The following is an 11806-nucleotide window of genomic DNA, read 5'->3' as shown; positions in this document are numbered from 1 at the left end:
ATAACCACCACATGGCTTCAATAGGACACATTATCAGTTTGCAAGAAAATGCTTTGAAATAGGGTTCACCTACATTTGAGGTTGGGAGGGGTGGTATTATTTACTTCCTGGTGGGAAGCTATCTGCTTTAGATTAAAGAAGAATTAGAGAATTATCTGGTTTGATTCTGACATCAGAAGTGCAAACATTTGGAAAGTGCTTTAAAAGTAACTTTGGTTATAAGTGACAATGTAAACTGCTAAAATGATATCTTGACTTAAAAACATTAGGTGGTACATTCTATTTTAGCAGTGAGCTCAAACCTTTCTTTTATTTTTTTTAAATCAAACACTGTTTGCAGGAAAGAATTAGTAAAATCTGAATTCTTTTCACTCTGTAAAGACAAACTTGTCACCCTTATTATGAAATTACTCATTTTTGTTTGTTGGTCAAACTCAGTTGTCCTTATATTACTCTGCCATAGCAAAGAGAGAGAGAGAGAGAGAGAGAGAGAGAGAGAGAGAGAGAAATCCCAGTATAAACTTCGCTATATGTGAGTATATGTGAGTGAGTGAGTATATGATTCCTTACCAAAAATTAAGGCTGCTAAGATAGTTCAAATATAAAGACTAGGGTTTCTAAGACTTTTTTTCTAAAAGAAATATGTGCTAACTCAATAAGTAACCTCTTTTGGCTGTTACTGTATATACAATTAGTATTGTATATATTACTATTACAACTATCACTATGAAATTATATACATATTCAGGTCTCCTATGTCCAGAAACAGCAATGCATATTTTTAAATAGTTTAAAAGAAGACTAGTATATATTAAACACATTGATCCTGAACATGAAACTCTATTTTACTTTGTTATAAAACATGAATCTGAAGAGAGTATTTTTTAAAAGCTGTGATGACATGGCGCAACCAATCTAATTAAAAAGTGAGGAAAAAAGTTTCAAATACCCATTATTTTGAGAACACAACAACAATAAATTCCCTAATAGCTGCCTAGGTTTATGCAGGGTGTGGGGAGATTTAAATATTTAAATCTGTACATCCCCTAAGTTTTAAAATGCTTCTATTAATAAGGTATAAAACCAGGACTCAGGGCCACTGAGAATCGATTTGGCTCCAGTGAAAAAGTTTCAGAAGCTCTCCCCCCAACACATTCATGTACTCAGTGAGGGCAAGTTGCTGAAAAATCTTTACATAAGTATTTCCCTAGGTCTCTTTCCTGGCTGCAGGACCGCAGAAACTTTCCAGATTCCTTTCGACTCTCAGTGGCGCTGCCTGGGCCTCAGTGCTGGGCTGAAGGATGTTCGAAGAACTGAATTGGCAGAAAATATGCGTATCTAAGGGCATTTAGGAGCAGGTTAAATTATATTTTCTCCTTGCATCCAAAGGAACCAGATCACATTCTTTAAAATTATATTAGGGTAAGAACAGTTCATTAACTACTTTTTGGGAGGGCCACTTAATTTTATGCTGTTCTCACCCTTCTTCTTTACCAAAAACTCAAGCCATATAAATGACCACTTTTTCATCTGGAACAAAACAAAATATAACAAACAGGCTCAGGTGAATAAGCCCTTTCAAGAATCAGGCTCACTTTATATTCTAGATCAGGGGTTGGCAAACTTCTGCTGTAAAGGGCCAGAGAGTAAATGTTTTAGGTTTTTTGGGCTGTTACTCAACTTTCTCGCAGTGATTCAGCTCTGCCAGTGTCGAGGAAAAGTAGTCATATACTATAATACATAACCAAATGCCTGTGACCGTGTGGAATAAAACTTTGTTTACAAAAACAGACGATGGGCTGGCTTTGGCCTGAGGGTCATAGTTTGCTCATCCCTCTTCTAGATAATAACCACGAATGGTGCCTCTCTTCTGAAAACTGCAAAGTGCTTCCCAAGGTTCTCGCCAGAGTAATGCCCACTAGCACAGAATTTACTCTGATAGCAGATCCATATCTGTGGCAGAAGAACCCTGCAAGACCTGAGGATTCAATGTTTATGACCCAACCTGCGTATCAGCATGATCAAAAATTGATAGGAACCTGGAAGGGCCTGTTTCTGTTTCATTAGGAAACACGAGCAGGTAGCTGTTCCTGGCTTTTGCTAATCTTGGAGTGGTAATCAGGAGCTGAGGATAATGGCCACTCTGGTGCTCTGGCAGCAGGTGCAGATGCAGAGAAAGGTAATACATTAGGGGTAATAAGGTACCTCAGCAGCCTTAAGGGGTCAGTGCAGCTTCCAAGGCACCAAGTCATCACTAAGGAATTTGTTGCTCAAGCAATCAGGCTGATCAACTCAGAGGTAAAATTGCTCAGCATGTAGCTAAAAACCAAAAAAACAAAACCAAATATGTAAAAGTTGTGAGAGCGGCAACAACTAAGAATCACAGAATTCCCTACAACTTGAGGAAATCTTACCTATCATCTTAGCCAGCCCTTTCAAATTACCAGTGGGGCAAACAAAACCTAAAGAGGGAGAGGTAACTTGCCCAGCTAGTTTGTAAAGGAATCACCAAATATCAGCCATTTTTGAGTTCCAATCTGTTATTTTCTCCTACAGAATCTGAATTAAAAGTGGGTCACCAACCATATAAACACCCATGTCATGTGATTATGACAGCTAAGTACCTGACCACCCTTAAAGACAAGTTTTCTATTGGGATATGCATGGTACCAGAGAACAGCTGAAATTTACTGAGGGGAACAGAATGCATACCATCACTGGTTTAATGTAGCTGACAAAAACTGTACAGGATAAAGCATTAAATGGCCATCTTCCCAAGAATATAAATTCTGGTCTCTCATATTGTATGATAACATGGCAAGAACAGATGGGGAAGTTCTTAAATCGAAGTTTGCATTGATCTGTTTCCCTCCTAACAAATCAAAGGCAAATGTTATCCTCATATCTTTGGTGTCCGTGACATAGAGGATCCCTCGGGCAATGAAGGCGTTGCCAGCCTTGGATTTGGGGTACGTGGTGTTGATGTGCTGCACCACAGAGAAGGTCCTCTCGTCCAGCTGTGCGACAAGGATGCTCGAGCCATCCACACTGGAAGCATAGATAATCCAAAGGCCCTTTTCATCTACAGCTAAATTGAAGTACGTCTTGGAATTTGCAAAGAGGTATTTTCGATCAAAATACAAGGCATTTTCAAGCTTCAGAGTTTGGGATGTCTCTTTGCCAAATTCAAATCTGAAATGTACAAAAAAGTAGATATGAGCCACCATTTTTGTGGACAAGAGTGGTTTTTTAGGCTCCTCCATTAAACTGGGGTGGGGCCTGAGATACTGCATTTCTAGTAAGTTCCCAGGTTGTGCTCATTCTACTGTTCCATCTGCAGTGCTGTGAGCAGCAAGGATGTAGAGGATGGTGACTACATCTCAGTCAGTCTCACCTACTAGCCATGTGACCCCGATAAAATTCCTTAACCTCCTGAATCCTCAGGTGTTTGCTGACCTCCTGAAATGCCCTCTCAAAGTTGCAAGGGGCCTTAAAAGATAATCTAGTCCAGTCGTTTCATTTTACTAATGAGAAAAGGAGAAGTGACTGGCCCAGGAACACAGGTAAGTATCAGAGCCAGAGTTTAAACTCAGGCTTTTGACTCCAAGTTTGGGGGTTCTTCGTCTACTCCATGCTGGAGTTTTAAGACAAAAGTTTCACAGGAGGCTCAACGAAGGAAGTCACCAACTGAGAAGCAAAGCAGCAAAGTCACGGCTGTGACGTCATTTTTCTTGTCTGGTAAGTGACTGGATCAATGAAGTGACGGCATGAAAGCCCATGCCCCTCAGCTCCCAGAGACCGTCTGATTTGGCAGACTCCACATCTAGATCATATCAAAAGTGGATTATGATTCAACTGCAGGAATGAAAATTCAGGAACTTTAGGCTTTATAAAGGAAAAGGAAAAAACACTAGAGGGTGCCATTGAGCAGCAGAACTGTGAAGGGTGTGAAGCTGCGGGTATGCACTGGAACATAGCGACCTTGAAACCAATCAAGAAACCCTGAAGTAAGCTTGAAAAGAAACAAGAGTGAGGGCTTGAGAAGGCCCTGCTTGCCCATCTCAGCTCTCGGGGTTCTCCTTCCTCTGAATGCCCGGGATTCAGGACTGCCATTGGGTTCCTGACTAGTACTGGCACCTACAACTGCATGCCTTGATGAGGCTTGCCTCTCCCAGCAAAAAAAGCGTCTAATTCCAGTCTGCCTCTCCTTCTCCTCCCAGTCTGTGGCCTGGCACTGGAGCAGGGCCCCAGCATAGGTCTCCTAACCAGTGCCTCACGCAAACTTAGTGTCATTAGAAGACTCTTTCTTAGGGTGGCCAGTCCTCCTTTGGGCTCATTTACCCCAGAGCTCCCCTCCTACCACCCCATGTAACAGCGGTCCCCAGGAGCCACAGGATTGAATGAAAACATGTCACAGAAAGGAGTGTGTCTGGGGAGAGAGGGCCTCTCAACGGGAGGAGGGTCAGTTATCTTGTTCTGTTAGCGCAAGATGCTGTCCAGATGACGAGGTGGTGCAGAAGCCCATTAGAGGGGGGTAAGAGGCACAGGAGGGGATGCTTGCAGCCACGGCTGACACGTGTGTCCAATGTGGCTGGTTTAACTGCACGATGTACTAGGAGACCTGCCCCGATCCTAGCCTAGCTCTGCAGCACCAACAAGGTTGCTGAAGCTGGATCTCACAGAGGGAGAGAGAGAAGGGACCCAGTCCTCCCTCAAGATCCTTGTCTCTTGTTTGGAATGACGAGGACCGTGGCTTTCGTAACACTGGAATTGTCATTTCAGAGTGGAGGGCTGCAGAGGCTCTGGTCCGCCTTTGCATTTTTAATGAGGACATGGAGATCATAGGAGGCGGAGTCTCTCCCATGAAGCCACGAGTAAGTAGGCAGGAGAGTTGGAACTTGAGTTCACTGCTCTCTTGATTTGCCCAAGATGACCCGCTTCTGCCTCTAAAGCCCAGAACTCAATTTCTTCCGGAGCCATGCAGACAACTTTCAGCAATTCTTGTGTGAAGCCAGGAAGCTTGGGCTGCTGCCCTGGTCACCGACTACCTGTGTGGCCACCTCCCCTCCCCGTGGGAAAGCGGAGGGAGCAGGGGAGGTGGCCTGGCGAGGGCTCCGTCAGGATGACAGAGTGATCTGAAGGCGGGAACCCTGACTTTGCCTTGCAGTCTCTAGTCCTCGGTGATCTCAGCCGTGACATGAAATTCTTCATACCCAACATTTTTCAGAGCATATCATACCCTGATTTCAGGGTATGATACCTTCCTGCTAGAGGGAGCTCTGGGTTCTGCTGCTTCCTTTCCCAAAGGATGAGAAAGCTCCTGCTGTTATCACTCCAGGCCTCCTTCTCTCTGGCCCTGACCTTACTCTTGGTGTCCAGACCAGCAATAAATGCAGATATGGGGCTCACTCATCGTGTCCTGTGGTTCATTTGGTCAGCAAACCCTCACTGATCTCTGGCTGTGTGTCACCCCTGGGGACATAAAGATGATGGAACCACAGTCCCTTCCCCTAAGTCGTTGAAGGATGGGCTGTGGGGCAGAGAGGAGGGTGCCAGGGGCCCCAGGGGACTCACCTCACTATGGTGTTGGAGCCTCCTTTGTGGTAGTAGAGAGAGTTGTTGTGAACGGTGTGCCCACAGCCATGGAAATAGTGCGGGAGGTGGATGAGCGTGTAACTGCCATTCAGCAGTGAGGGCTGGTCCTGGAATTCCTTCACCCTGAGGCCTGCAGGAGGGAAGCCAGCGAAAGGCAATCACAGCTTGGCAGTGAGTCGGGGGAGGAAGTTAAAAGGATAGAAGGTGAGAGTGAGATGTCCTGTAAGGGTGCTTGTCCACTTTCAAGAGCCTCAGGCTCTCAAACTCAAAGGTCAATTCTCTTCTATGGATTCCCAAACCATCGGTTTTTTTTAGTTTTTTTTTTTAACGTCTTTACTGGAGTATAATTGCTTTACAGTGGTGTGTTGGTTTCTGCTGTATAACGAAGTGAATCAGCTATATGCATACGTATATCCCCATATCCCCCTCCTCTTGTGTCTCCCTCCCACCCTCCCTATCCCACCCCTCTAGGTGGTCACAAAGCACCGAGCTGATCTCCCTGTGCTATGCGGCTGCTTCCCACTAGCTAGCTATTTTACATTTGGTAGTGTATATATGTCAATGCCACTCTCACTTCATCCCAGCTTATCCTTCCCCCTCTCCGTGTCCTCAAGTCCATTCTCTACGTCTGCGTCTTTATTCCTGTCCTGCCCCTAGGTTCTTCAGAACCATTTTTTTTTTAGATTCCATATATATGCGTTAGCGTACGGTATTCGTTTTTCTCTTTCTGACTTACTTCACTCTGTATGACAGACTCTAGCTCCTGCCACCTCACTACAAATAACTCAGTTTTGTTTCTTTTTCCGAACCATCTTTTCAACATAGTAACCATAGAGTTGGCTTTGATCCTCCCAGGAAAATGGCATCACCCTCTCCCCTACGATTTTATAACATTTTCTATCAGGCTGACATAGGCCTGTATCGGGAAGAGCACCGTGCAGTCACCTTCTGCCTCTTGCACTCCACAGTGGCCATGCTGACTCATGACCTTGTTCTTTCCTTTCGAGCCACAGAATCCTTCTCAGCTGGTCATCCAGGCAGTCACTGCCAGCTGACGTGTGAGCCTTGATGAAATGAAGCAGCGTATCTCAGCTATTGCTCTGACTAGTAGGTATGGCCAGGCCTCTTCTGTCATGGGGCCACTGCTACTACCACTGGCAATTCCAGACCACATTCCTTTGAGGCAGTGTGACCAGGGTCATGCTCAGATGCAGCAGACCTGCAAGATGACACTTCACCCTCTCCCCTGGGCTCTCTGCCCACGGATATCTTAGAATAGTGGCCAAAAGTACTCTCCTTAAAGAAAGATAGACCATGCAGAGGAATTTGTCTCCGACATTTCTTCCACATTACGGTTTTTGGGGTTTATAAACCCATAAGTCATAATGCTATTTGTTTCCTTCTGGACACTTTGCTGAAAATTGGAATAAGCTACACTGAGGGTGCCCTGGTCATGCCCCTGTGACCTGAACTGCAAGTCTTGTCACCAGTGTGCTCAACTGAGAAAAGTATTCTGCCTACTCATTTGGGCTTTCTAAAATAAAGAGCAAGTCTGTTACACCAATTAGCAGGGACTTCAGACACAGAAATAGGATAAGCCTGAAAGGGGGCAACTGATGAAAGGTACAATTACAACACAGATATGGATCATCCGCCAAGTGAAAGCACCTGAAAAATGTTCAGTAACCCAGATCCGTTCATCACTCTTGTTAGCAGACTCTCTTATCCAAGTCCCAAACGTCTCTTTAACTTTCAAAACTTGTGTTGGGTTTCCAATGGACATGATCATGGATTCTACCAAAAGAAGAGAAAGGAAAGTTACCCACCTACCAATTATGACTTTTAGCCATCTGATTTCTGAATTTTAAAACAGGATGCTTTGTTTCTGTACCTGCTTGCAGGGAATGGTGTTCACTGACTTTCTCATCAGCTTTTCCAACCAAGGTATCATCATTTGGTACAGCACACGTCTCACCTAAAACAACAACAATGATAATCAGAGCAAACTAGTTGGCACAGTGAGATATATATAGCTTTATAACTGGTTACATAACCTCAATCCAGACTCTAGTTCCATAAGCATCCTTTACAATAGGCTCACCGAGGTTTCTGCTTGCTTGCTTTTAAGCCCCAAGTCATACACTTCCAAATTTTTTCCCCTCCCCGGGGAGTTTCCAACAAGCGTTCCATGACAATAGTTGCTAAGATACTACAATCAGGAAAATGTCACCTGAGTCAGCCATCCAAGCCCTGAGCAACCTGGGAGAAAGACAGGCTTACTGACATGTTCCTGGTCCCTCTGGGCCAGTGGGAATCTATCACAGTCTTCATTTTTCTGGAGGAATTTTCACTTTCAGGGAAGCTGATGGGGATGAGGGAGCAGTCTCATGATGGGATGACCCACTTTACCCTGTCTTCCTGAACTGCCAGGGAGTAGAATCACAGAGGAAGAAGGAGCCTAGAGGCAGCCCAGCACAGAGAAATTTGAGCCCCTTCCCACCCCATTTCCCACCTGTTTCTGCTTGAAGGCCTGGAGGACCCAGGTCCTTGAGGGGCACCTGATCCATAGTTGGTTTGAGGCTACAACTGAGCTCAAATTCATCCTCCTTGGCTTGTCATTGTTCCCCTTAGCAAACAGGCTTAATTCAGACCTTTGGTGGAGAGGTGGCTCGGGGTGGCAGAAGCAGGACAGGAGGCAGGGAGGAATATGGTCATTGTGAAGATGAGAGGGAGTGGACTGCCTGGGGGTAAGGACCCCCTACCTGGGGGCAGGTTGGGGCAAATCAGGCTTTCTGAGAAAGGCCAGGCCCACTTCCCTAGACAAATTCTGAGGATTTCCAATCACCCTGTGGTTGCTTGATAGAAAGGAGCACCTCAACTGTCACTAGGGAAACTCCCAGAATAAACTAGAGAGGTTTCTTTATCGGCAAAATAAGGAGGCAGGACCCTCCGTGGTCTCTAATCTTCCTTTAGCTGGATGAGCCTGTGTCTCTCTGAAGCCCTTTGTCACCCAAAGAGAGCAGTCTCGGGATCTGTTAGTCTCCCCCCACCACCACGCAATGCTGCTGTCCTGGGTTTCGTCTGGAGTTTCCTCTTAGGGGCTTGGGCTTTGCACAAGAGGGAGACAGAGAGACCCTCCCATTCTTAGTCTGAAGAAAAGGCCCTCATTAATTCATGTAGCGCCCACCAGCTTCTAAGGCTGTGGGAGTGGGATGGGGGTTAAAGCAAGGGAGTTGGAGCAGGAGAGAGGGTCAAGTTCAGATGCTGGGTGCAAGGAGGACTCATTTCCAGGAGGAAGAGTGGAAGATAACGGGCTCTCTTTTAAAGCAGTTTTCACAACCCTGGAGCCCATCCCCTGCAGACCAGCCTCTTGGTGGACAGGCGAGGTGGAGGAGAGCACCTCTCCAGCACCCCTCTCGCTGCTGACAGAGCCTCTGGCAAATCAGAATTCCCAAAGAGCAAGGTCAGACCTCGCCTCCGCTCGGGGGAAGGTTCCCACTGAGCTCACAGTCCAAGGGAGGCTGAACAAAGGGTGATGCTAATAGAGGGGGTGGCACTGACCCGGGGCGGAAGCAGCTCTGTGGTGATTTAACAAGCAGATAACTGCTGGGCAGGATGTAATTAGGCTCCATTTACTGGGGGTGGTAACATCTTTGAAAGCTCAGATTCACCCACTCTGACTGTGTGTGCTCCCCAAATGTCTTCCAGAAAGAACAGTGCACCAGACAGAATGAAAGACTGTTTAAGACAGTGGCAATGAAATCCACAGCAAGTGACAAAGAAACTCCAGTCAGGACCCTCCTCTCTGCCAGGAAGCAAGGCATCAAGTTGTGCTTTCTCACGGCCTAAGTTAGGTGAATTAGTCCCCGGTCACCACTGTGGGGAGAAGTTCTAGCTCTACCCTAGAAGGATTTCCCGTTAGTAGGGCCCTTGATTTCTCCTTAGCTTTCAACCCCATGGCCACCCCTGTAACAACTGGCCAAAGAACAAACCGTCCAGGCCTGCCAGAGACCAGGCGTCCCTTGGCCTTGACTGCCTTATGCTCAAAGTGTGGACTTCCGTCTCTGAAAGGAAGATGCTCTAAGCAGGGGCTTTACAAGCAGTCACATCTGGGTTTGAATCCTAGCTCTGTCACTTACTAACTGAGTGACCGTGGACAGGCTATGTAGTTCCCTGGGGTTTCAGCTTTGTATCTGTAAACTGGTAAGAATACGACTCCTACATCATAGGACTGTTGTAGAATTAAATGAACTGAGCGCTTAGCCCTGTGCCTGGAACATCAACATTAGTGGTGGTGATGGTAGTACTGGGGTGTTGTGGGAAGTTAGCCGATCTGAATCTCCCCATCATCACCATCTCCCCAGCATCAGTCAAGCCCTTCATGCTCCAGGGATGGCGGATCTGGCAGGGAGGAGCAAAGAGTCTGGTGACAAGTGAAGGGAGAGGGATGAGGCCAGGGGGTGGGAGGCCCAATTCTAAACCTGCCGCCAGTCCTCACCCCAGGCAGACTGCTCAGGCCTCCCAGGAACATGTTGCAAGGTGGGGACACTCGCTTTGGGCAAAATTTCCCTCTGTTTAAAACAAATCTGGTCACAAAGCCTGGGTGAAGCCTGAGAGTTTGGGATCATTAACTGAAGAGGTGGTTCCCTGGGGCAGGGGTGGGTGACCTGGGCACTGGCCGTTGAACATGTTTGGCTGACGAGGGCCTTTGGATCTTCTGCTTCCGGGGGGCCCTGGGGGACCCGGAGGGCCCGGGGGCCCAGGTGGGCCGGGTGGGCCTTGGTCACCTTTGGCACCTGGAGAAAGAGAGAGAGAAGCAGGGATGGGGGTTGATTAAAGAGCCATTGGCAGAGAGGGGCTTCAAACAAGGGAGAAGGGGACCCAGCATCTCCAGGAAGGCTTGCTGAGTCCCCCTTCCCAGACACAGATGTCCTCCAGCACTTGTTCACACAGAGTCGAGGGAGCACCCATAGCAGGGGCTGAGTTCCAACTATGTGCCAGGAATTGTGCTAGGAATTTTATAAATCTCCTCCCCTTTGTCCTTCTCAGCCACTCTGTGAGATAGTATCAGCGGTTCCTCAGTGACCCCAGTCTCAGGGAAGTTCAGTGCTTTGCCCCAGGTCACAACTGGAATAGAGCTGGGACTCTCCCTTAGGGGTGTCTTGCTCCTAAGCTCATCCTTTTTTCATTGGCTGATGTTGGGAAAGCTCAACCCTGACTACTTATTAGAATCACCCAAGGGGCTCAAACACAATTCTAATGCCTGGGCCCCCTCCCAGATCAATTAGATCAAAATGGTGGGGAAGCTGGTCATCTGTATTTTTAAAAACTTCCTAAGATGTTTTCTTCCTAAGATGTCAGGTATGAGAAACATGCCTCTATGTGGTAGAAGAAATCAGGGGCTCCTGTCCTGCTCTGTGACCTTGGGCAGGCAGCTTAACCCTCCGAGACTGGTTCTTCATTTCCAGATTGTCTCATACTCCCTGTCCTGACTTGTGAGAATCCACTGAAGTCATCGGGGTGAGTGCTCGGACAGTTGGATTCTCTACACATCAGCAGGTGGAATCCCTACACACTCCCAGCTTCAGGTGGCCAGTGTGGGTACAGCCCTTTGCAGGGGCCATTGGTTATGGAACTTTCATAAAGATGCCGCTAGGCTGGGATATTCAGTCCTTTTGTTCTACCCTCCTTTCCTGGGCTGACTGGTGATCTAAGATCTCTTTAGCTGCCTCTTCCCAGCCCCACCAAATAAGCACTTTCAGTTGCTTTGGAGTGGGCAAGCAGGGGTCACAGAGGCTAACAGTGGGTCCAAGCCCACTGTGGAAGGGGCAGAGATCTGCAGGCAGGGCAAACACAATCCAACCCTCCTATTCCTTCTCTGCTCTCTGGCCAAGAGCACACACTCAGCTCTGGCCTGTTCTCTAGAACTGGGGTACACTCAGAGATGTTGCTTTCCTGAATGGTTTGTGGTCACCCTCACTTGTCTGGTAGTATAGGGGAGTGTGGTATTCTGGATGTGTAGATTTCCCGTATAACTGAGTATAACATGACCTTATATTTTCAAAGTATATTCACATATATATGATCCTGTCAAAACACTTATTACATTTTACGTATTTTGCATGGCAACTTCCCTGTTTGTTAAACAAAGCATGCTAAACCTAATTTGATCTTTCCTTGGTGCTTTGGTCTTAGCACAGTACCTGGCAAA

At 46.8% G+C, this 11806-nt stretch overlaps 1 protein-coding gene across 2 annotated transcripts in view; it reads right to left on the bottom strand.

Annotated features, from left to right (window-relative positions):
- Positions 1–498: 498 nt before the first annotated feature.
- GLDN (gliomedin) overlaps positions 499–11806 on the bottom strand; it is a 67092-nt gene continuing 55784 nt past the window's right edge. For both annotated transcript variants that reach the window (XM_082849564.1, XM_082849565.1), the window contains 5 exons: positions 10263–10391; positions 7487–7570; positions 7264–7389; positions 5575–5725; positions 499–3192 (listed from right to left, as the gene is read on the bottom strand). In XM_082849564.1, the coding sequence (XP_082705690.1) occupies positions 2715–3192; positions 5575–5725; positions 7264–7389; positions 7487–7570; positions 10263–10391 (968 nt within the window). In that variant the 3' untranslated portion in view covers positions 499–2714. The remainder of the gene's footprint in view (positions 3193–5574; positions 5726–7263; positions 7390–7486; positions 7571–10262; positions 10392–11806) is intronic.

Source organism: Leucopleurus acutus, assembly GCF_964270905.1.
Source record: "Leucopleurus acutus genome assembly, chromosome: 1".
Classification (NCBI taxonomy): domain Eukaryota; kingdom Metazoa; phylum Chordata; class Mammalia; order Artiodactyla; family Delphinidae; genus Leucopleurus; species Leucopleurus acutus.
The sequence above is the reverse complement of the archived record's forward strand: the minus strand, read 5'-3'. Positions and strand labels throughout refer to the sequence as shown.